The following is a 25,419-nucleotide window of genomic DNA, read 5'->3' as shown; positions in this document are numbered from 1 at the left end:
CCTGGTGAGGTTTGGGAGGAGGATTGGCAGGAAGGAAAAGGCCACTAAAAAAAGGTTAAAATAATGACAGCCTTTTGCTTGGGCTGTCCACTGGGGTGGAATGGGAGGGTGTATGGAGCTTCCCCCACCGCATTCTTACAGGTCTGGGTGAGGAGGCTATGGAACATGGTGGTGGTGGTGGTGGGGTTATACAGGGGCAGTAGCGCCAGTCTGTGATCCTGCTGCCATTCCTGAAGCTCCACCAGACGCCGGAGCATGTCTGTTTGCTCACGCAACAGCCCCAGCATTGCATCCTGCCTCCTGATCTTCCTGCCGCCACCTCTCATCTTGAGCGTCTCTCCTCTCCTCACGTTGGTCCCTCCTGTCCTCACGTTCACTGGCATCTTTCCTATACTTTGAAACCGTGTCCTTCCACTCATTCAGATGAGCTCTTTCACTGCGGGTGGATTCCATGATTTCCGCGAACATTTCGTCTCGCGTCCTCTTTTTCCGACGCCTTATCTGAGATAGCCTTCAGGATGGAGGCTTGAAAAATTTGCAGCTGCTGGAGGGAGGGAAAAAAGGAGAGAATTTTTTAAAAAGATACATTTTACAGAACAATGCTTATACTCTTTCACCGTGAACAACACTATTCATATTACATAACACATGTGATTTCTGTGCAAGGTCGCATTTTGCCTCTTAATAATGAGTGGCTTTGCTGCTAGAGATCACAGACGCAAGTCCGGGTAACAGAATTCGGCTTGAATGTGGCCGTGGTAAGCCATTGTCTTTCGGCTTCTGCGCCCTCCTTTCCCACATACCAAACAAAGCCCGTTGAGTGCTGCGGTTTTCCTGTTAACCTTCAGTAGCAGAAAACAAACTACCCCCCCCCATCAAATTCTCTGGGATGATCGTTTTATCCCTCCCCCCACCGCATGGCTGGTATCAGGGAAGATCCCTGCTAGCCACACGTGAAAAGCTCAGCGCCAATCCCCCCCCGCGCTTGGCTTACTACAGGGAAGGATTTCTTTTCAGCCACAGGCAAACAGCCCAGTAGGAATGGCCACCTCTGTCCCCTTAATTCAATTCCCGTATTTCAACCAGGTTACCATGAGCGATATCACTCTACTGAGGATTACACAGCAAGATAAAGAATGGATGTTGCTTGAATGCCAGCAAACACAGGGACCATACGCTGCCAGGCTTTGTCATGCAATGATACCAGATTACTTGCTACTAGCATGGCGTGGTCAAGTGTCCTACCATGGAGGACGGAATAAGGCTGCATTGCCCAGAAACCTTCTGCAAAGGCTTTTGGAGTATCTCCAGGAGAGCTTCATGGAGATGTTCTTGGAGGATTTCCGCTCCATCCCCAGACATGTTAACAGACTTTTCCAGTAGCTGTACTGGCCGCAAATGCATCCCAAGTCCTCAGGGCAAATTAATCATTAAAAAACGCTTGCTTTTAAACCATGTTTTATATTTTAAAAGGTAAACTCACCTGAGGTCCCTTCTATGGGGTCATGATCTTGGGTACTGGCTTGGGAGGGTACTTCACTCAGGCTGAGAAAAAGATCCTGGCTGTTGGGGAGAATGGAGTGCTGTGTGCTCTCCGCAAGCTCCTCCTCCTCTTCCCCGTCCGCAAAATCCTCAGGTGTGGCTGATGAGATTACCTCCGCCTCGGAATCCACGGTCAGAGGTGGGGTCGTGGTGGCGGCCCCCCCCCCAGAATTGCATGCAGCTCAGCATAGAAGCGGCATGTCTGCGGCTCTGACCCAGAGCAACCGTTTGCCTCCTTTGTTTTCTGATAGGCTTGTCTGAGCTCCTTGACTTTCACATGGCACTGCTCTGAATCCCTATTGTGGCCTCTCTCCATCATGCCCTTGGAGATTTTTTCAAAAGTTTTGGCATTTCGTCTTTTCGAATGAAGTTCTGCTAGCACTGAATCCTCTCCCCATACAGCGATCAGATCCAGTACCTCCCGTACAGTCCATGCTGGTGCTCTTTTTCGATTATCGGCCTGCATGGTTACCTGTGCTAATGAGCTCTCTGTGGTCACCTGTGCTCTCCTGTGCTGGGCAAACAGGAAATAAAATTCAAATGTTCGCGGGGCTTTTCCTGTCTACCTGGCCAGTGCATCCGAGTTCAGATTGCTGTCCAGAGCGGTCACAATGGTGCACTGTGGGATAGCTCCTGGAGGTCAATACCATCGAATTGTAGCCACACTAACCCTAATTCGAAATGACAATATCGATTTCGGCACTACTGCGCTCGTTGGGGAGGAGTACAGAAATCGATTTTAAGAGCCCTTTATTTCGAAATAAATGGCTTCGTTGTGTGGACGGGTGCAGGGTTAATTCGATTTAACGCTGCTAAATTTGAATTAAACTCATAGTGTAGACCAGGCCAAAGAGTACATAAACCACAAGGGATACTTTTCAATGACGTTGCAAGTGCTGGTGGATCACAGGGGGTGTTTCACCAACATCAATGTGGGATGGTCAGGAAAAGTGCATGAGAGCATCTTTAAGAAAACAGGTCTGTTCAGAAAGCTGCAAGCAGGGACTTTCTTTCCAGACCACAAAATAACCATTGATGACATTGAAATGCCAATCGTGATCCTGGGAAACCAACCCATTTCAGTAAAGAGCCACAGTAATGTGTGCCGCTTATCTGCATTGTGCCTTCCCAAACCATCGCCTCCATTACACAGGTTTCCCTGTAACCCCCATTCCCCATGACTGGAATCAATAAAGAGCATTTCTTTCTTGAAATGTTTACTTGTATTGTACACACAAAAAGAAACTGAAATAACAGAAAAATAAGTTAACCTTGGGCAAACGGGCTTATAAAATTGGGATGGGAGGAAAAAAAAAAGTCAGCTTGATTTTGAAAGCACGGCCTTCTTGACCACCAAAGGTCTTGGAATGGGTGCCTTCCATTTCTTGTACCCTCCCACAGGGTTGAGTGGAAGGATTACTGAACTTCCTGCTTTCTCCCTCACCACCCTGAATGTTTGGGGGAGCAGGGCGATTCTTGCAGGCAGTTCTGCAGGGGTTGCAGAGGAAGTCTAGCTTCAAGCTGCTTTTCTTGAAGCTCAAATCAGATGCCTCAACATGCCTGACTGGTCCTTCATAATCTTCAGCATCTCCTCCTGCATGGCACACTCATGCTCCTTGGATGCTCTCCACATCCATGTCCAGTTTCTCAGAGAGTGAAATCCTCCAGGCTCCAAGCTCCTTCTCAGCTGTCCTGGAGACATTCATTATCTCGCTGAGCATGTCATCCCATGTCCTCTTTTTCTGCCTTCTAATCTCTGAAAGCCTCTCTCCTGGTGTGGAGGATGTGCTGAAGGACAAGATTTCCTCTGTAAAGCATGCAAAGCACAAGGCAACCATTGTCAGCGCATACCCTGAGTCTAGTGCAAGATTGCTATTTAAAAAAAACCCTCCCCTTATTACACTTCAGTGCAAGCCAGAACATAATCAGAATTCCTAGCTATTCAATGAGTCAGTTTGCTGTTCCAGCCATGGTGAGTATAGCCCTGCGGCATGGGCAACAGGCCTTGTGCTGCAACTTTTGGCATATCCACATGGGAGCACAGCTGGACAATGCCCCCTTCCCCAGCAACAGGGACCACCATTAAGACACCCAAATTGCTGTCTTTTTTCCAGGCAGCAGGGGAGGGGTGTATCCCCCCCCTTCCCTTAACACTGCTGGTACAACACTCCAATCCATGCCAACCAAAGCCATGGCACATTAGGGAAAGCGTGGAAGAGGGACCCAGAATTCACTGGGGGAGGGGGATGGATCAAATACTCTACTGTTTGCAGTATGACCACTTGTAATGAGATCTTCCCCCAGGTGACCCTATGTGATATCAGTCTCCTAAGGGTAACAGAGGTGGCAAGAGAGCAGATGCTGCAAGCACCTGGGTACAGGCCTGGTCCTTGTGTTGCTATGCTGTGTACCGCAATGATGCCAGCAATGACACCACTGGAGAGGTGGGGGAAAGTGTCCTACCACGGTGGAAGAAATAAGCCAGCCCTTCCCAGAAACCTTCTGCAAAGTTTCCTAGAAATCTCCATGGAGGATTCCAGGGCCATCCCTGTGCATGTAAACAGGCTTTTCTGGGGAGCATCCTCTGTGTAGCTGGAGTGGCCACCGGGAAGCAGATGCCCACTGCACCTCATTTTTTGTTCAGATTAAACATAAAATATAATAGCATGTAACCCCTACACTTCGATTGGAAATGTATACTCACCAGAGGTGCCTTCCCAGCATCACACTCGACCACCACTCTGTCCTGTGATTGGCTGGGCCCAGGGTTAAAAACAGCTCCTGGCTGTTGGGGAGAATGGATCCACCGCTCGCCTGTCTCCCAATCTCCTCCTCTTCCAGAATGTCCTCCTCATTGTTTCCTGCGGTGGCCCAATACTCAGACTCCTGGGAGGTGTCCACGCTGCATTTGGGGGTAGTGGTGGGGTTGCTGCTCAGAATCGCATGCAGTTCATTGTAAAAGTGGCATGTCTGTAGGGCAGAACCAGAACTGTTCGCCTCTCTTGTCTTCTGGTATGCTTGCCAAAGTTCTTTTATTGTCATGCTGCACTGCTGCGTGTCCCTGGTGTAGCCCTTCTCTCCCATGCCCTGTGTGATCTTTGCACAGATGTCAGCATTTCTTTTGCAGCATTTCTTTGCAGACTCCTCTCCCCACACAGCAATAAGATCAACCACCTCCTGTGTACTCCAGGCTGGAGCACATTTGGGGCATTGAGTTTCCATGATCAGCTGTTCTGGAGAGCACTCCACGCTCATCAAACAGGAAATGGGAATTCAAAAGTTCCCGGGGCTTTACCAGGGGAGGGGCTGTTTCGTGTGTACCTGGCTGCTGTGCAGTGGAGTTGAAAACGATCTCCAGAGCGGTCACAGCAGAGCATTGTGGGACACCTCCTGGAGGCCAATTAAGTTGAATTACACAATGTTGTGTCTACACTAGCTCTCTGTTGATCCATCAAGATCGAATCAAGCACTACACCTCTCATGGAGGTCGAGTACAGAAGTCGATGTTACACGCGACTTAGATCTGTGTCAGGGACCTGGTAGTGTAGACTCATACATTATTCAGTCAAATTAAGGTGTCTTCTGTTGACCTAAGTTTGAAGTGTAGACCAGGCCACAGTGATCTACAATATTTTAACTTGTCAGATTCCTCTAATTGCATCCCTGAGTCAGATAGCATATTCCCCAATTGTAACTCAACAGAAAACAGTTTAAGATTATCCATGTGTACATGTCTTCTTTGATTTATGCTAGTCTATCCACAGGCAGAGGATGATCTTTTAACAATCACCATTTGCAACAGAGATCTGTCCTGGCTGGAAAACAGCAGTAGCTCTTTTATGGTATTTGTGACTAATAATAATTCAGAACTAATACAAATCAGGAAACACAGCAGTGTTTTCAGTTTCTGCTTCTGTCCCACATGCTTCCACACCTTATGGGGTCCTGTTAAGATTAAAGAACTGAACAACACATGAGATTGCCTCATCCTTGAACGCTTCCAGGTCTCAGCTTCTATAAAATTTGATCCAAGAAGCTTGTGAATCACAATTTTTTTATCAACTCTCTCATGACCAAAAATGATGATGTATATATCCGACTAAAATTCTCTCTTTTTAACCTTAACAATATTCACATCTCCCTCATTATTGGAAATAGCAATCTCAAATTTCCCATCTCATTTCTCTTTGTTGCTCCTATTAGTTTTGCTACCAACACTGATTAATAAAAATGTTCACTGACCCATGACACTCTTTGGAGTTTCCTATCACATTCACTTTTGCCCTGGATTTTCAATATTCTTGCTATTTCACCAGCAAAAGATTAGTTGTATGATTGAGATTGCACTGTCCCACACTGATGCATTATTAGACCTGTTTTCAACACAAAGGTTTGTTGTTTTCACAAGACTTTGAAAGTCCTAACAGCTACAATCATTGGAGTACCATATTTGGATTCCACAAATGAGTGAGCAAAACTTACATTTGTATGATAACTAAGGCTGGACAGTTGTCATGAATATTCTGGTTTTTAAAATGCCAGTGACTCTTGACATTTGGGCATTTTCACATACAAACAAACAAGTGAATGTGCAAGTGAACAGTTCTACAGACTTAATGGAGAGCACAGGAGACCAGTACCCATACTTCTTCACAAAAAGGAGCAGAATGGGAATCAGCCTGTCTATTTAGATAGGAAGGATGGTCCTGTGGTCAAGTCACTGGATTGGGACTTAGTCGACCTGGGTGCTGTTCCTGAGTTCTGCTTTCGGTGTGATCTTGGCCAAGTCACTTAACCATTTGGTGCCTCGGTTTCCCATTTGTAATAATTCAGGTGTCTTGTGAGACTAAATTCATTCATATTTCTTAGATGTTCAGACACTAGGCTGAAGAGGGCCATAGAAAACCTATAAATAAGTTAAATGTATCTATCTTCGGTACCTGATACTGATAGGGTTAACAAAAAGAAATCTGCACTTTTATGAGGCGCATAAGAGGAGTTGAATAGGTGTAATAGTGAAGTACCCAAGAGGTTATTAAGAAAAATATTTAAGAGACCTGATTCTGCCAACTGCTACAAAGCATGTCCATGACTTAATCACAGTTTTTGCTGCGATTTCCATGACTTGTCACATGGTTACAATGATACCGTGGTGACTTTCACCCTCACTTACTATGACAAATCTGCAGCCTGAGACAAACAAATGAGTAGGATCCTGCCTTAAAATTTTACCAGGTCAGAGCAGGGCCAGCCCACAACATTTTGGCACCTGAGGCAGGGAGCTCAAATGAGGCCCCCATCCCCCCTCGCTAGGGCCAAAACTTTGAAAGGTCTCAATTCTGCCTTATTCCTGTTCTACTCCCCTCATGGTACTGCTCTGCTACCTACCCCAATAAAGGAGAACTAACAACTTAAAATGCCTTGTTCAAAAATTTTAAGTAACACTTAACTTTCAAATGCCTGAACAGCAAATGTAACTTTTCTTGTCTGCATAGTAAACACTGGCATTTTTATCTGTTTGAATAATCAAAGTGGTGCTTTCCGTGCCTTCTTGGTTGCAAAGATTTGAACTCCTTCCTGAAGGTCCACAGTCTGGGCCAGCTCATGCTCTATTGAGATGGCTGCAAGGCCGACCAGCCTCTTCTGTGTCATTGTGGAGCGTAGATGTGTTTTTATTAACTTCAGCTTGGAGAAGCTGCGTTCTCCACTGGCAACTGTTACAGGAAGTGTTAGAAGTATGCGCAGAGCAATAAAAGCATTTGGAAAGAGGGTGGTCATCTTATTTGTGCACATATATTCCAGAACAGCCTTTGGAGTTGATCCTGCTGAAATGTATCTTGAAAAGGATTTCAGTTCATCACCTAAATCACTCACATTAATATCGCGCATGTCATCATGTGTCAACACTGTCTCTAGTGCCCTGCATTGCTGGTGTAGGTCTTCTTCAGCTATAGTGAGGAGTTTTGGAATATCATACAACATCCCAAATATACTGCTGTGTTCCTTGAGCTGCATGAAACATTCTTCAACTGACTGTACTGCACAATCTAGCACCCGGTTAAAGAATTCAACTTTGAATTGTTGTTTGGGGTCTCTTATGGGATTATCTCATGCCTCGTAACCAAAATGTCTTCTTCGGTGACTCTTGTATTCTTAAATGGGTGGGAAAATAGCTTCAGTGTGAAGTTCCTCTGCCAACTTCTGTGCACTCTTCAGAACGTTTTGAAATCCCTCATCTGACCTGTAAGACTGTAGGTATGACTTTGCTTTGTCCAGTTGTTCCATTGTTCCAGATATATCAAGGTCAACACCTTGGAGTCTCTTGCTTTTAATTCAAACAACATTTATTTCAAACAGTATGTCATGCTACAACACTAAGCCACACAGAAATTTGAAGTTATGTATGTTTCTGGTGATTCCATTTCCCTCTGCCACTGTTCTCCCACGAACAGTTCCTGTCATAGCATTATCCTCCATAATGGCAACTATGGCATCATCTATCTTCCCAATTTGGTGTTTGATAGGCTTTATCGCCTCCACTCGACTTTCCCATTGTGTGGCAATCAGTGGTTTCAGTGTCAGAGAGGATGTTCCCAGATGTTGCTTAAAAATTTGCCATCGATGAGTGGATGCAGAGAAAAATACATAGATGCTTTGAATTACATTTAAAAATTCAGCAGCCTCACTAGAAGCTGATGCTGCATCACTGACCACCAAGTTCAATGAATGAGAACTGCATGGGACAAAAAAAGCTCGAGGGTTTAACTCTAGGATCCATGTCTGCACTCCTCTGTTCTTTCCTCTCAAGGTGGCACCATTATCGTAGCCCTGACCTCTCATGTCAGTTATCGCAATTCCTGTATTCCAGCTTTTTAAGAAGCACATTTGTCATACCAGCTCCTGTAGTATCATCAATGTCAATAAATTCTAGAAAATGTTCTCTGACAGTCACCATTGCAGGGACATTTTCACTAGGTTCTGTTGTTGTTACAAAATGCACCATTTAAGTCATTTGTTCCATATGGCTGATGTCAGGTGTGCAGTCCAGAATAACAGAGTAATATCTTGCTGACTTCAGATCTGCCACAATCTTCTGTTCGACTTTTGTTGCCAGTATCTGTATGATCTCATTTTGAATTGTTTTTCCAAGGTAGTGGTGTGTGCACATTTCTTGGGTGGTGACTCTTCTTAGATGCTCCTGGAGTACAGCATCAAACTCAGCCATCAGCTCCACAATTTTAAGGAAGTTTCCATTGTTTGGCACATACAGCTGATCTGAAGTGCCAAGCAGTGCTAGGTTTTGGGTAGCAAGCATTCTCACAATGGCAATGAGCCTTTTCAGAACATTTTGCTAGTAAAGAGACTCTGATGCAATCTTCTCTTGATGCTGATCACCTATGGTGGCCTTTGACTTCAGTCTCATCTCAAGCTCTTTCCACCTATAGAATGCTCTCTGGTGATTTGCTGCCTTCTCATGGCATGCCAGATTTCTAGCCAGATTTTTCCAGTCCTTTGTTCCTGTAGAACCCAATGTGGCTGGAATATTAGACTGGAAGAGTTTGCAACAAAAACAGTATGCAGCATTCTGGGTTTTTGAGTACATAAGCCATGGCCTCTCCACTTTGTCACCATTGGGGATTTCACGCCAGTAATGTGTTGGATGGAAACTTCTATTTTCATTGTCTTTGGGGAACATGAAGTTTTTCACTCACTGTGGCGCATGCAGTACAAGGAAGTCCCTCAGGCTACTGCTCAAGTGGGTCCACGGTCCTGGATCATCTAGACTTAAGGAACTAAACTCAGCAGCAGCTGTTTCTTGTGCCTCCACTACACTCTGATCTACACTTTTCTTCAGGAATGAGCATGGTTACATCCATTTCAGATGGAGATACGGATGCTGCAGTAGCTGCCAGGTTACCTGCACTCTGACTAACTGAAAGATCAGGCATCTTCTCACCACTCACGTCCTCACGGGGGCCGGAAGTCTCACCGTGAACATTTGTGTCTATGTATCTCAGGAGAGCTCCTTCCTGCTTAGATAGAAAAGCTTCCTTTGCTTTCTTTCTTTTTCTGAATGCTGCCCCAGAGGGGTGTTTTCTTCTTTCACTCATGACTGCTGTTCTGTGCCAGCTATAGTGGCTCTCAACACTCAACTGAAGGGGACAAATAAGCAGTCTGGTAGCAGGGCCTGAGTGAGGGAAGATATCAGCATCTTAAGGGCCTATTTGGCTCCTACTACTTCAGTTCACTGCCTGTTCTCCTCAAGTGGGTTCAGGGAAACAGCAGGAAACAGGAAGCTCCCTGAGAAGCTGGTGTTAATCAGTCCAGGCTCCTGGGGGTGCTAGAGAAGTACAGAAGAGGCTCCTCCTCCTCTCTCTCCCTGCAGCTCCTGCTGCTTTCTGTTATTCCCTCTCACCTTTTCTCCTGCCTGCCTGTTATATCTCTTGTGCCCTCCTTCCTCCGCACAGCACTCCACCATCTCTGTGCATCTAGAGCAGAGAGAATACATATGCACCAGCAGCAGACACAATTTTCTACACTCTGGGTCCTAGTAGCGCCCACCCCCGCACTCTGGCACCTGAGGCAGCCGGTCAGTTCGTCTCATGGTAAGGCCAGCCCTGGGTCAGAGTTAGAACAGGAGGCAAGAAAAGGGATTCTCTCCCAAAGATATAAGCTGCCCCTTTCTTTCTTAAGAGTACTCAAACAGGTTTATCCATTTTGCTCTCACCTCAATGCAGAGGGTTTGTATTACTTACTTCTTTTATTTCAGGAGAACTGGGATGCAGCTGAACCTTTCATGTCCAACTACTCTACAGAACACAGGTATTTCAACATACAGGTACACCAGCAAGCACTTATTGCATTCAATACTGAGTTTAAATTTCTCTCAACCATTACAGATTGCTTTACTGCTGCAAGGTCTAGGGAGGATGGTGATTTATGAACCTCTCCACAAGTCCAAAATGACATGAGCTGAAAAGCAACAAGAATATGCAGCTCCACTATGGTTCTTTAAAATGACACTGGCTTGGGCTATGTCTACACTACAAAGATAAGTCGACCTATGTTAGGTTGACTTACAGCCACCGCATTAATTACTGCAGTGGCTGATGTCAACATTACTCTCCTTCTGTCAGTGGTGTGTGTCCTCACCAGGAGTGCGTCCACTGACTGAAGAGAGGCAGTGTGGGGGACTGAGAGTCAGGGATCTCAGCTCCACGCAGGTCCCTACCAGGAGCTCAGCTGTTCCCTGGGGCTTCTCACTTCCCCACTCCCAGCCGGGTGGGGGAAGCCACCCAGGGCTCCTCACCCCTGCACTCCCAGCCAGGAATGGGGTGACAGCCATATGTAGCTTCTTGCCTCCGCACTCCCTGCTGGGAGCGGGGAAGCCACCCAAGGCTTCTCGCATCCAGCGGGGAGATCCACACCCAGAGTCCAGTCAGCTGCTGTGCTCCCAGTGGGGAGTGGGGAGCTAGGACACCAGGGGACAGCAGGGCTCCCAGTGGGGAGCCTGGGCGGCAGTCCAAGCCAAGAGCCTGGGTGGCAGCCTGGCTTGGAGCAGAGACCGGGCAGCAGCACGGCTCTGGAGCCGACTTTCTTGTCAATTTCACAGCTCCACTGGAGCACTCCTGGAGGCGTGAAACTGACGAGGACAGCCAATGGTTGATGTAAGGAATGCAGTGTCTACACAGACTCTGCTTCGCCCTTACTATACTGACATAAGCCCTATGCCTCTCATTGAGGTGGTTTTATGTCCGCATAGCAGGGGAGTTATATCAGCGGGAGGAGCATTTCAGTGTGTACACCTCCATTGTTTCGTCGACAAAAGTGAGTAATGTAGACAAGGCCTTAGTCTTCTCTTTTCACAATGCCGTCAAGTCTTTCCCATGTTCCACTATCATTTGGGTGTGTACACCAGAGTCTGCCTCTTCTTGAGCACATTATTTGGCCACAGCCCTGTAAATGGAAGCCTCTGTTCTCAGCAACACAGTATGTTCGCAATGAGCACAAAAGAGCACTCTTAGCCCAAATCCTGTTATGGCTGCAGCTCGTTTTAAAGTGTGTACCTGTTTTCCCTAGAGTGGCTCTGGAATTACATCATCTCATTTCCCCTTGTTCTCACATCGCCGATCTTCTCTCTCTGCTTTGTTTAAATAAGTGATGGGTCAGGTTTTACCTGACCAATTTAACTTCTTTTTATGCTTAGAAAGGGGGGGGGGGAGGGATAGCTCAGTGGTTTGGCCTGCTAAACACAGGGTTGGGAGTTCAATCCTTGAGGATAGGGATCTGGGGCAAATAGGGATCTGGGGCAAAATCAGTATTTGGTCCTGCTAGCGAAGGCAGGGGGCTGGACTCAATGACCTTTCAAGGTCCCTTCCAGTTCTAGGGGATAGGATATCTCGATTAAAATTTTTTTTTTTTTTTTTTTTACTTTTTTTTGAAGTCCTATAAGCTTTTCCCCAAGGCCACAAGAGCTTACCAATGCTCACGCTAAAACCGTTCCAAATTTTAGAATGGATTCAAACAGGACAGAGAGGGGCTGGGACAGGAGTTAAACTAAAAAGACAAAGAAAATATATACCTTGCATTTCCCAAATAACAACAGCTTGTGAATTTCTCAACATATAATGGAAAAAATCATTCTTGTACTGTGGAAGCAAGATTACCCAACTCCTGCATAGGTGCATCAGGACCTGCCTAATGTGAGGACTGGGCACAATAGCACAAATCAGGAAACAAAAGGGACGGTCCTGGGTAGCCCTGCCTCTCCTCCGCAGCATCCAGTAGACACTGCACCCACTGCATTTCTGAGGGCATTTGCATTTGTTTCAGGAACAATGCCTCTCAGGACTTCCACAGGCACGAAGCACCTCCACACCAGCCCCAATACAGGACACAGCAAAACCCTCTGCTAGCTTTTTAAAAGGATATGTACTTATAGTTTTAAACACAAGCTTTACTGTATTTTTATTCTACATCCAACCCAATTAAAAGGGCTACCATTGCCCCGTGAATTCAAGAAGAGAAAGCAAGTCTCCTCCAATAAGGTAGTAATACGTTTGCACGAAAAGCAATTATGATATCTGAAAAGTTGCACTGTGCCATCTAGTGACGAGAAAATGCAAAACCACTGTAAACAAATTAGCAAAAGGCACTGGGCTTTCATTACAGGGAGCTCCAGCTCTGAGCTGGCAATTACCTGAGATTTCTGCAGGACATGGTCAATAGAAATCAAATTCCATCAGGACTTAGCTGCCAGTACACATTAACCAGTCCTGCACACTTTCCCTGCATCAGGCAATATTGTCAAATACATTAAAACAATAACTACAAAAATGTCCTCTGCACTACAGTAACCCTTTCCTCTCTGTGTGTGTTTTGAAGCTCTCTCTATATAACAACTATGGGGTAGCAGGAAATCCGTAATCCAGTATCTCTTGGAAACAGAGTCAACTCTCCTGCTACTTAAGTCTACACTGCCATCAAGGTCCAAGAATAGCAAAATTAAGGGGTCAGTTAAATCTCCAGGTCATCTGCAATGCCGTCCCCTGAATCTTCAGACACATCCTCCCTCTTGCTCTAGATTCAGCCTGTGGCCTCCTCTGGTCCAGTGCCTCAGAGAAGACACTTGATTTGTCAATAACTTCAAGGACAATGCTGACCAGGTCCATTAGATGTCTTGGTTTAGATAACATCATTTCTACTGAGATTACCTCAGGATTAACTCAGTAGAGCTTTATCATATTTTGATCCAGGATTCCTTATAGAAACAGGCTTTCTGGAATCCTCCTTGCTGTTAGTGCGTTTGTTCCTGGCCTTGATTGTCCTGAACATTGCTTATGCTCTCCATTCCAGTCCCATTGTCCTTTTGCATTCGTGTTGCTATTGGCCCTGTTAGAGCATTAATTCTGTTCCTATAGCCTGAGTTTCCCTGGTTGATAGGGCTCTGTCACATGGCATTATGAGGGAGTGAGGAGTTTAAATGCAGTCCTGTTCCAAGGGCTCTTTTTATTTCACTTGTAACGTATTCAGCATTTGTTTTTCCTGGGGATGTGAACAGTAATACAGAAAATATATCACATGCAGAAGGACTATGCTAAAAAATGTTAAGGTTGAGTGAGAGAGAAACCCACCTTGGAATAGCCAATAGCTTGATTCAGAGTAGGAACTTGGGTCTCCCACATCCCAGGTGAGTGCCCTAACCACGGGAATATAGAGTTGGTCTTGTTCTCAATCTCTCCAGTTGGAGTGATTTCACTTGGTATAAATAATTAAATAAGCATTGGGTCACAGAGAGAGAGAGGGACTAACACTATAGCATGGTTTTGACGAATCATTTTCCAATGAAAAAACGTGTTGTGGAAAATTTCTGAACCAGCTCCACATAATTCAGCCTCCTTGCACATATATCGTATAATACAGTCTTTAATAAATGATCACATACTATTTTTTCCACAGAAATTGTGCCTCATTCGATGTTAGGCAATCTAAATATAGCAGTCACTACAATTTCCCCTATAACAACTTTAAGATGTTAAAAAAACAAAAACAAAAAAACAGAAAGCCTTCCAGATGCTTGAACTGCTAAATGAAAGCAACCACATGAGCCTGTCTTGTAACCTCTGTCTTCCTTTTTACCTCCCCAGTGTTTAAATTATTTTCATTTGTACATTGTGTCGAAGTTTAGCAGCTGAGGGAGCTATGCACATTTACATCAGCTGAGATCCTGGCCCTTAGATCAGACGCCTTTTGGGGTAGGAACTGTGTCTGCTACTTGTCTCTATAGTACTGAGCATATCTGGAGTGCTAATAATGGTACCAAAGTTTGCTTCCTTCTGTGTTGCAGGTCCTTTCCCCTTGTAATATCTAGATTAAAAGAGATTAATAAAAACCTTTGAGAGGTTCTTCCATCATCTTTACATCACCACCACACACTTGAAGAGATACTGTTAGGGTTTTAATCACCCACTCCTCAGTTGCTGGTGTGGATGACAGCTGTGCACCCCATCTCATATTGTTGATTTCTGTCTCGTGTTAGGAAAATATATTAATTCCATTAAATCAACATATTTAAACATTAAACAAAAGACAAATACTTCCAGTAATTATTAAATACTTTGTTAAAAAAAGTATCAAGCAAAATGTCTTCTTGTTTATTTCAGAGATCTCAATTGTGCTTTCTTTTGACAACAATTGCTGAAAAAATGTGTTATAATTTAGTATAATTTCATTGTGAGCAAAGGGTGGAGAGAGGAGTGTGATGCAATAAAATTACTGTATAAGTCATATTTAAAACCAACAATCTGCCAACAGAGGAAAATCACTAAACTGACATTCACTGGAGAACCGCAATATATAAAACAAGACAATGTCATTTTGATTTTCTCTGGACAAAGATGAAAAACCTGCATCTGCCTCTCCAGTGACACAGAACAGATTCTTCCTGTTGGCATTCTATTTTACATTTTTTATATATATATATTCTGCAAATGTATCTCTCAAATACCAAGCACGATCATCAATCTATCCTTTGCAATAAAAGCCTCCACTGGAGGCAGATGAGCTGACAGAATTTCTCTTGGGATACAGCAAGTTCAGCCAATAGATGGAACATCGGCATATAAGGAGTTTGAGGTTAATTTCCTTTCTGGAATTAAACAACAAATGGTACAGCAGTCCAAGCAGGAACTGGGAACAATGCCATGGCTGCTGCTCTGACTTTCCTCTAGAGCAGGGGTTCCCAAACTTGGTTCGCGGCTTGTTCAGGGTAAGCCCCTGGTGGGCCGCGAGACGCTTTGTTTACCTGGAGTGTCAGCAGGTACGGCCGCTCACAGCTCCCAGTGGCCACGGTTCATCGTTCCCGGCCAATGGGCGCTGCGGGAAGTGATGGCCCAGCCCGCGCTGCTTCCTGCAGCTCCCATTGGCCGGGAACAGTAAACCACGGCCACTGGGATCTGCGAGCCGACATACCTGCGGACGGTCAGGTAAACAAGGCATCTCGCGGCCCGCCAGGGGCTTACCCTGAACAAGCCGCGAACCAAGTTTGGGAACCACTGCTCTACAGTGATCTAAAAAGAATGTTTTGGGGATATCCATGATGAGAAAATCACCAGCCTTGCCACCAGTGGGTCTATATTTCACTATTTGAATAGCCAAGAACAAGAAAACACAGACTGAAGAGTGGACCAGTAAATAGATTAATGCATACATGCACATTTTAGTACTTACACATCTTTTGTTTCACAAAAGAAAACACTGGAGGATCATAAAAGTATGAGTAGCTCAGCCATAGCATTTAGATTGTTAGATCATTAGTATGTAATTTCAGTGCTTGAGTCTACACTACAGTGTGTCTCTTTAAACAACAACTTCAAAAGAGTGATACTTTCCCACGTCTTCCGCATCAAACAAACAATGAGATTAGAGGCTTGTTGTGGATTATGGAACCTTCCATTTCCAGGTCACTGGTCTGAACACAACACAGGTTACTAAAGGGTACCCACCAGTAGCAAATTCTTTGGATTCCTGGTTGTAGGGGTGAAATCCTGGCCTATGAAGTCAATGGCAAAACTCCCATTGACTTCCCAGGGGCCAGATTTCACTCCAGATATTTATTTTTAATGAACTTTTATGTGTAATTTGGCAAATTACACCCCCTGTTTTAGGAGAGAGAATTAGTTTTTACTGGTGAATAAAAAATTTCTACACTCCAAAGTCTTGCTCCCCGAGGGACAAACTCCTAGTGAGAACAGAAGAGTCTCTACTGCAAACAATATGCAAAATGACAAAAATTGGGGAATTTTAGCTATTTTCAGTGTATATTTTATTTACAGTAAGGGAATGAACCCTTTAAAAGCACCTGAACACAAGTGGCTTTGTCCATATGCTACAAAGCACATTTGCAAATAGCAAGTTCTTCCTAGTAAGAGTCTGAGTCCCTTCTCAAATTTTAAAGAGAATCAGGCGCCAATAAGCATCTAGCATTCATGCTACTCCAAATAACCAAACAAATACACAGTTGAGTGGTTGCCAGTTGAAAAGACTACATGTTCCTTTAAACAACCTTGAGAACCAGCAGAACTATAACCACATTAGGTTGAAATTTAGCTTGTTTTCTGTTACATTCTATCCCCTTTCATTTTCATGAAATTTAATAGTGAGTCTTTCTAAAATTCACAAACACATCCAATATGCCAGCTAAAATAAACAATCATGCACATACATAATTGAAGATTTTAAGTTGAAATAATTCAAATAGTAAAACTAATTAAATTACTCCCACCCTTGAACTAAATATACGCTAGTTTGGGAATATAATACAGAAATTCATGACAAAGAGATAAATTGCAAAGGAATCTATCCACTGTATCTCATTCTGGAAAAAGGTAATTTACTAAAGAGGGTTTATAAATGTGACCATCACTTTGCCATTTCCTATCCCAGACTCATATAAAATCGAACTTCACTTCATAGCTTGCATTAAGACCAAAACTGATACAACATTCATGAAAGACGTGAGTTGTCATCAAACCCAGGGACGATGAAGATGTCTTGGCACCAGACTAGAACAAAATGATACCGTAATCAAAGCCGCCCGGACACACTGTGCTACTGTATTATTCAATCATAGTATGTTGGTATCAAGTTAGTTTTAATAAAGGCAGAAAGATACAGAAACTGGTCTTAGTTTTACCTGTGGAGTGCTAAAATTAACATTTCAAAACTCATACCCAGAGTTATGAGTGTTTTTTTTTAAATATACCCTTCCTTTTCTATGTACTGTGAGGAGACATTGTTCCTCCAATTTAGAAAATGCTGACTAAAATTCAACATAGTGGAAACAACTGCTAGATTCTGAACAATTCTACAGCTTGCTAGAAAATTATTGTCATTTTCAAAATAGTCTCAGGGTCCGTCCTCTGGATCCCAGTTGATTGTTAATTCTTTGTAATCCAAGATAATAATCTTTTTTTAAAGGATAAACAATTGAAACTAAACTATCATGATAATCAAAGTGAAGCAAATTCTAGTGGGCTATGCACAAGCCTGGACTCCAGAACATTCTAATCCTAGCTTTGCTGCTGACTTGCTATGTGGCCTTGGTCAGGTCACTTAACCACTCTCAGTTTCTCCATTTGTAAAATGAGGACAGCAATTACCTACCTCACAAGGGTACTGCGATGATTAAAGGTTGTAAATCTTTATCTCTGAAGATGAAAATTATGAATTATTATTATTTATTTGCATTATGCTAGCACCCGAAGACTTTAGGCAGGATTAAGGCCCCATCGTGCTAGGTGCTGTACAGTCAAAGATAGTCCCTGCTCTGAACTTACACACATGCTTACCTTTAAGAATAAAAGCAGTTGTTCAAGCAAAGAGGTGGGGGTGGGGGGCTACCAATCAACTCAATAGCATTTCTTGGTCTCTTGGCTTGTAATGCAATAACTTCTGAAGACCTTGTCCAAAATCACAATGAACATTTTACGCATCAATGGATGTAATAAAAAATAAGGGGTAACAGGGAGGGAGGACAAAGATTACAGTGTTAAGGCTGCATCCATAGCCTACTGGAGTCAACTAGAGCCTGTCAGTTGACTTCACTGATTTTTAGATCAAGCTTTAGAGCTGAGATTTTAAATGCTGGCGAAAGGATTTGACCAACTAATTGCTGTTAAAATTAATGAGAACAGGGCACCCAAAACCCTTCCATGGCTTTGAAAACCCCACACTGTGTTAGCGTTGTGATGGTTCAGAGATGTGTAATTTTAAAGAATATATACATAAATGATTAAATGGATACATATACATCAGCAACCCCACTGGCCCTCTACCTAGCATTATCTTGCATTATAGAAGCACTAAGTACAGTTTTAATACAGCTTTATAAAGAAGCATTTAAATGCCCTCTATTAGGTGAACAAAATGAAGGATTTTATAACAGAATTCACTGCAGCACGATTTCAGAGTATAGGCAAGCTACAATAGTGCTAATGTCTATTCCAACATTTTGCAAGTACTACAAAGGAGTTTAACTTTGTTTTAACCAAACGGCAAGACAATTACTTTTATTTGTTTCTGTTTTATGTAAAGATACTGTTAACAGTGACATTCAATTTAGTGTATGACAGCACAGGTACCTACCTGATAGGTAACTCTTTTCTTTCCATCATCCCCTGTCTGAGGCAAGGTCAAAGGTCCAGAAACTATCCAAACATCCTCAAATCTCTCTGTCAGCTCCCGACAATACATTTCCATTCTGCAAAGATATCCCTCAGGTCAGGGAATGCCAGTGGGTGAACTTTAATTTTTTTTAAAAAATCATGCCTAGAACATAGAGGGCAAGACAAACTACTCTCAAATAGTTTTGGGTGCATTTTCCAAAATATGGGCCTAAGCTGCATGCCAAAAATGGGTAAATGCACACATAAGCTGAAGTTGTCCCATCTCCTTCATTCACCCCCCATTGGTTAATTTACAATTGGTCATGCATTTTCTGCACACATTTGAGACCCCAGATTGGCAGTTCCATCACATTCCCTCAAAAATCGAATTCCCCAATCACTTCCACTACTGAGTTCTTGATCACTTTGAATAAATAAGAATTTTTGGGGGGCTGCATCCTCTCTCATTTCAAAAGGTTTTTTTATATTATTTTTTGTTTGCTCCTCCATATTTTAGTGGAATTAAGGTCCTTCAACATACTGCCAAATATTTTTGTAAAATATATAATTAGAGAATTTTGTAAGCTGCATTTTTTAGAATCTTAAATGTCAGATTGCAAGTGTGGCAGGCATTCTCTCACATGCATTGATGCCAATTGCAGTCTCCAAGCCCCTTCTTGCTCTTCTGTGTGAAACTGATTAGGAACAATGTAACCCCCCTGCCTTTGGGAAAGGTATCAAACCAAACCACGTTTTGGGGGTTCAGAAAAATACTTAGTGAATTTAGTTTGGAGCATGAAAAGTTTGTCCATGTGAACAGCTTGCCAAGTCATGCCTAGTTTTCATAAAATGGAACTGATTATAGCCACTCTTTATATGGTTCCTACAGGTCACAGCAGCTTTTTACGTCAAAATGATCACTGTGGGGACTTCTATTGGAGAGGAGAGGGGAGGTGTGTCACATTTGGTTTGCAAGTCTCACTTTGGTCACCTTTGAATAGTCAAAGGTACAAACAGTTATTTCATATACTTGGGTTGGATGGGAGGGAGAGAGAGAGAGGAAGAAATTGATGGGATAAATTAGAAAAGAAGCATGGTATTGAGAGAGATTTTTTGGTGGGGAGAAGTAAGGAGATACAGAAAATATAGAGGTGGCAGATAAAATGTAAGAAAAAGAGAGAGAGAGAAAGAGCGATAAGGGTATTGAGAGGAGAAAATGAAAAAAGAATAGAGACACTGAAAGACAACACTAGAAATAATCAATTATAAGAAAGAGGCGAAAGGAAAAGAGACGTGAAGCCAGGAAGGGGTAGAAGAAAAGAGAAGTGAAACAAAAGCTAGAGACATAGTAAGTTTCATCCATTAAACTGGCATCATATAGAAAGCTGACTGGCAATATGAACTGAATAAATAACACAGAGTAGTTTTATTCCTTTAAATTGCAGGGGGCCTGGCACTGGGGGAGGAGGGGAGTGGTAACAGTGATATTTAATTCTGCTTAGTAGGCTAAGACCTTGGGGCTGTAGGTGCCTGATGCAATTTTCAGGTTCTCCCCATGATCTCCTGATTAGCCAGAGTTCTCAGCTGAGGCTCCCGACCCTAAACTAGCACGTGCCTAGCTTTAGCATTAATGAAAACTTATGCCCAATTTCCTGAGGCATTAAAACAATTGAATATCTCTTAAAATGTCATAGTGCATTATTTATCCATAAAATCATATAACCTTACTGAATGCCTCATATGCTTTTATATATATCCCTGTAAAAGTAGAGAGCAGCGTTTGCAAGAATGATTAATCATTTCCTATGCTAGATTTTTAAATGTAATATTTTACATTATTTTACTATCCTCTCCTTGATTGAGCCTTGTAAAATTCATCGCTCCCTCTGATTTCTGAGCCTTAAAAGATGTTGAGTCCCACACAAGCACAGAATCACTGTTTGTTTTAGTTACTAATTAGTTTTTACCTCAAGGGAACAAAGGAAAAGAGCCAATATGAACAGTTAATACACATCATCCAGTTCCATCACCTCAAAGCTGCGATGCTGCCAGTCTTCACAAGTGAAGATTTTGGCTGGTTGTTACTTGGATGCATGTACTCCTGTCAGGCCTTGCAGGTCTCGAACCTGTAGCCATGGGAGTGCTGTGGGGAGTCGTACTCCAGTCTTCCACCTGGCAGCTTTCAGAGAGCAGCTGGGACCAGGGTTGATGAAGCCCAACAGGGGTACAAGCCACGCCCCTATGCTCTGACAGGGAGAGCTCCAAGTCTCCTGATTGGGCCACAGCCCCTATTTAAGCCAGAAGAGAAAAAAGGAAAATTTCCCTCTAGTAGTAGGAAGAGGCCCTGAAACATAAGCCCTTGTATTAGAGGCCTAGTATGAGGCCTGAGGCCTAAACTAAAGTAGTGGTCAGAGCTTTGCTGCTATAAAGCAAAGTTACGTTGTGATTAAAAGGCAGGGCCTGCTCACAGAATCTGGCAAGAACAGGGCTAATATTGCAGAAACACACATTCCAAAGAAACGCTAGGCTCAGGCCATGCATGCAAACACATTCCAGAAGGGTGGTACCAGAACACCCCAATACTGGCACATTCCCCAAAGATAACAGGAGCATGCTGACCCATCTTAAAGATAAAGTCAGAATAACAACATGATGGATAGAGATGTTTTGATCAAAACAACAGGTACAAGGTGATGGGTGGTAACTGGCTACGTCAGAAGGTGTCAATTAACTACATCAGAGTGGCAATATGTAACCTGTTTGTACTGATGTATAAAATGGAGTCTCAGGGGGAGTGTCTTTGGCCAGCCTAGAGGGCAGTGGAAAGTCCTGCCACTGATTGAGCTGCATCCATTGTCATGGGCATACATGTGCTAGTGTAACTATAGTCATTGATCCAGGGAGCTAGGTCTGTTCTTCGTTCACAATAAATCTGGCTGGGTGCCTTCGTACCTTAACGTATCTAGTGGTCATTGGGTGGTTTGCTTAAGGTCTGCTGTGCCAAATGTCTGCGCAGAGCTAGGACAGCACACAGGGAAAACACACATACACACACAGCCAAACATCTACCACCACCTACAACTGGGCTTCACCCTGCCACAGACTGTTGGTCTGGCATTTACCTGTTTGTGACCTCCTGGTATCCTGATTTGGCCTGAATCTTGGTAACTTCTTCCTGCCCTCTGGTTTGTCTCTGAATTCTAATCTCCTGGTATTCCAACCTGGCCTGATTCCTGGTAATTGGCTCCTGGCCCCTCGACCCGGGCCTGACGTTAATCCCTAGGCCAGGCCACCCACGCTCGGTCTTGACAGCTCCTCTGTAACTCACAGGAGTGGGCCCCCTGTGAGAGGAATGGACCCAGCAGCCCAGCCACTACCTCCAGAATCACTGGACTCACCCGAATGGGCCACCTGCTTTCAGGTGGCTAACCAAGCCCTGCAGAATTGGGTTGCACAGATGACCTAACTCTTGATCCCTGCCCTCCAGTTTGTCTCTCAATTCTGATCTCTTGGCATTCCAACCCGGCTTGACTCCTGGTAACTGGCTCCTAATGTTAATCCCTAGGATAAATAATTATATTCACCTACCTAAATCCCTCCTACAATTTCTATTGAATAATGCACCAAAATGACTGCATATCGTTCTTGGCACTGCCTTTTCTCCTGGAGGAGGCTGCAGTATGTAGTATGCAGTATTCTTGCACATGGCTTGCAAAGTGCTTAGGGATCCTTTGCTCTCTATATATGTAAGATATTATTAGTGTTTTACCACTGACTTAAACTTAGTCTTCATCTTACACTTAGTCCATCCAAAAGTAACATCTCACCTGTTCCAGAATCCAGCATTATTCTTGTAATTCTGGGGCACAATGTTGGACAGGTAAAATGTTTCAGCCATAGCTTGCTGTATAAAGAAAGAAAATGGTGCCATGTTATTGAAATGCTATTGAGATGGGCTGAAAACAAAGCCAAACTTTAGGAGGGTTTGGAATCAGAATCCATATCTAGATCCAAACTTCACAGATGGACATTATTTACATAACGGGTAAAATCAAAATCCTAGATCAGAGCACCGCCGAAGTACTGGGGCAGAAGTAGAGATGGAAAATTGGGATACGATCTTTGCAGCTCAGGCCCATCTATCATTCTATAGAAACATTCACAAGTGTATCCACTTTTGGAGCCAGCAGACAAACAAAATAATACTTAAGCATAACATTGAATGACAGTATGGAATTAAAGGGGCATTAGTTTGTAATTAGTTTGAGAGTAGCTGGATGCCTTTTCTGAAGGGGAGGGAAATTTGCACTTACGGTTCTTATTTCCCAGATTGGTTCAATATGTTTTTGCTTTTATTCGTCAGGAAAGGTTTTACATTACTAACATTTTACAATTTTAAAAAGATATAGGGTGCAGATGATGAAATGGTCATCAAGACCCTGATCACGCAAAGGTTTATGCACCTGTTTAACTTTACAAATTGAGAGTACAGTTAAGAAGGTGCATAAACATTTCAGGATTGAGGCCCAAATAATTCCAGAGAAGAAGTAATCTTGGCCTTCTTCTGGTCCTATACATTTACAAATATGTGAAAAAACATGAAAGTAAAATCTCAGGCTCTTATCCTGCATCTTATTATTTTATTTCATTTTTAAGTGCTCTTTCAGATTCTCCTTATTCATAGAAGTTAAGGATCTGGCAGCAATATTTAGAACAATGCTTAGTACAGGTAGTGGTTGTACTGTGAAATATTCCAGTTAACATATCTAACCCTATTTTAGTCCTGGGCTTCATTGTACAGGCTGCTAAACATGTTGAAATAGCTGGAAGAACAGACAAAATTCATCAGTGACCCTTCCACTATAAGTAAAATGACTAGTGCATTAATCTATGACATAACAGTGCTGCCATCACCCTGCTCCACAGCATATTACATTTCAGGACAGAACGTACTTTCAGTCTGCTTCCTAAATAGCAAATCATCTATATTATGGAACAAAATCAAACTAGGACCAGATAGAATCAAGGCTGCTTTGTTAGTCAGCCAAAGGATTAAAGGGACCAATATTTTGGCACGCTTATCTTACAACTTCATAGATCAGGTAAGAAAAGACACTTTTTGTAGACTTTAAGAGGACATCGAAGGCAAATGGTAAAGCAGTCCCTGAATGCACTGGTTTTCAATCTTTTTTTCTGGGGACCCAGTTGAAGAAAATTGTTGATGCCCATGACCTAACGGAGCTGAGGATGAGAGGTTTGGGGTATGGGAGGGGCTCAGGGTTGGGGCAGAGGGTTGGGGTGCGGGGGTGAGGTCTGCAGGGTGGGGCTGGGAATAAGGGGTTCAGAGTGTGGGAGGGGGCTCTGGGCTGGGGCAGGGGGTTGGGGTGTGGGAGGAGGTCAGGGCTCTGGGCTGGGGGTGCAGGCTCTGGGGTGGGGCCAGGGATGAGGGGTTTGGGGTGCAGGAGGGGTTCCAGGTTTGGAGGAGCTAAGGCATGGCTGGGGTATGGTCTTACCTCCGGCGGCTACCAATCAGCGGTGCAGCCTGGTGTGGAGGCAGGCTTCCTGCCTGTCCTGGCACCGCGGACTGCACTGCACCCCAGAAGCGGCCAGCAGCAGGTCCGGCTCCTAGGTGGAGGCGCGCAAGCGGCTTTGCACAACTCTCGCCCACAGGCACCGCCCCCCCAGTGCCCATTGGCCTGTTCCCAGCCAATGGGAGTGCAGAGCCAGTGCTCGGGGTAGGGGCAGCGCACAGAGCCCCGTGGCCCCCTGCCTAGAAGCCGGACTCGCTGCTGGCAGCTTCCGGGGTGCAGCGCAGTGTCGGAATAGGTAGGCACTAGCCTGTCTTAGCTGGGCAGCACCACCGACGGGACTTTTAACGTCCCGGTTGGCAGTGCTGACCAGAACGACCCAGTGCCTGACATACCATGACCCAGTACTGGGTCACAACCCGAACTTGGAGAAACGCTGCCTTAATTCACTTCATACACAGAATTAGAAAGGGAATAAACCTTTAAACCATCTAAATTATTCCCCTGCCAGTGCAGGGCAGCTCTTTATGGTATGTTTGCTAGTGCTTTGTCCATCAAGGTTTAAATATCTCAGTACCTGTTGGCAAAGAGGACAGTGCTGCTTTCCTCCACTAACTAAGCATCAGAAGAGACCTTTAAGGTGTGATAGGTAAATCATCCCCGTGTTGCAGATAGAGAAGCCAGGGCATAGAAAGTTGTGAGTTGCTCAGTTTCACACGGCAAGTCTACAGCACAATCAGGATGAAAACCCAGAACTCCTGATTCCATGTCTTGTCCCTCAACAAGTAGGCCATGCTTCCTCTCAAAAAAACCCCATTATAAATAAATTTTAGATCACCCTCCCACTGACAGACATAAGTTAAGAAGAATTCTCACTATTGAAAATTTGTTATCTCCTGCTGGTGCCATATGTCCTCGCGACCACCCGCTCCCAATGTAGTCTTCATTGACAGCACTAAACATGAGCGGGATACTAGGATCTGGTCTGAATTTGCAGTGCCTTCGATCTGCGTTGCCTGAGGAACAACATACTAAATTGTTAGGTTATTAGAGAACCGTCATCATTACAGAATAAAAAGCTGTTTCCCAATGTGCCTTCCCAAACTGCTTACATTTCAGGATTCTATATATGATCTGAGTATTATTTTCCACCTCAATTTTGATAGAACTGTCTTAATCAGAGT

At 43.9% G+C, this 25,419-nt stretch overlaps 1 protein-coding gene across 1 annotated transcript in view; it reads right to left on the bottom strand.

Annotated features, from left to right (window-relative positions):
• The window catches only part of EXOG (exo/endonuclease G), a 48,214-nt gene that overhangs the window by 7,701 nt on the left and 15,094 nt on the right, over positions 1–25,419 (bottom strand). The window contains exons 3-5 of the mRNA XM_054021225.1: positions 25,112–25,251; positions 22,535–22,611; positions 18,688–18,802 (exon numbers count right to left, since the gene is read on the bottom strand). Coding sequence (XP_053877200.1) covers positions 18,688–18,802; positions 22,535–22,611; positions 25,112–25,251 — 332 coding nt within the window. The remainder of the gene's footprint in view (positions 1–18,687; positions 18,803–22,534; positions 22,612–25,111; positions 25,252–25,419) is intronic.

This window comes from Malaclemys terrapin, chromosome 2, assembly GCF_027887155.1.
Source record: "Malaclemys terrapin pileata isolate rMalTer1 chromosome 2, rMalTer1.hap1, whole genome shotgun sequence".
Classification (NCBI taxonomy): domain Eukaryota; kingdom Metazoa; phylum Chordata; order Testudines; family Emydidae; genus Malaclemys; species Malaclemys terrapin.
This window is presented reverse-complemented; position numbering and strand designations above follow the sequence as displayed.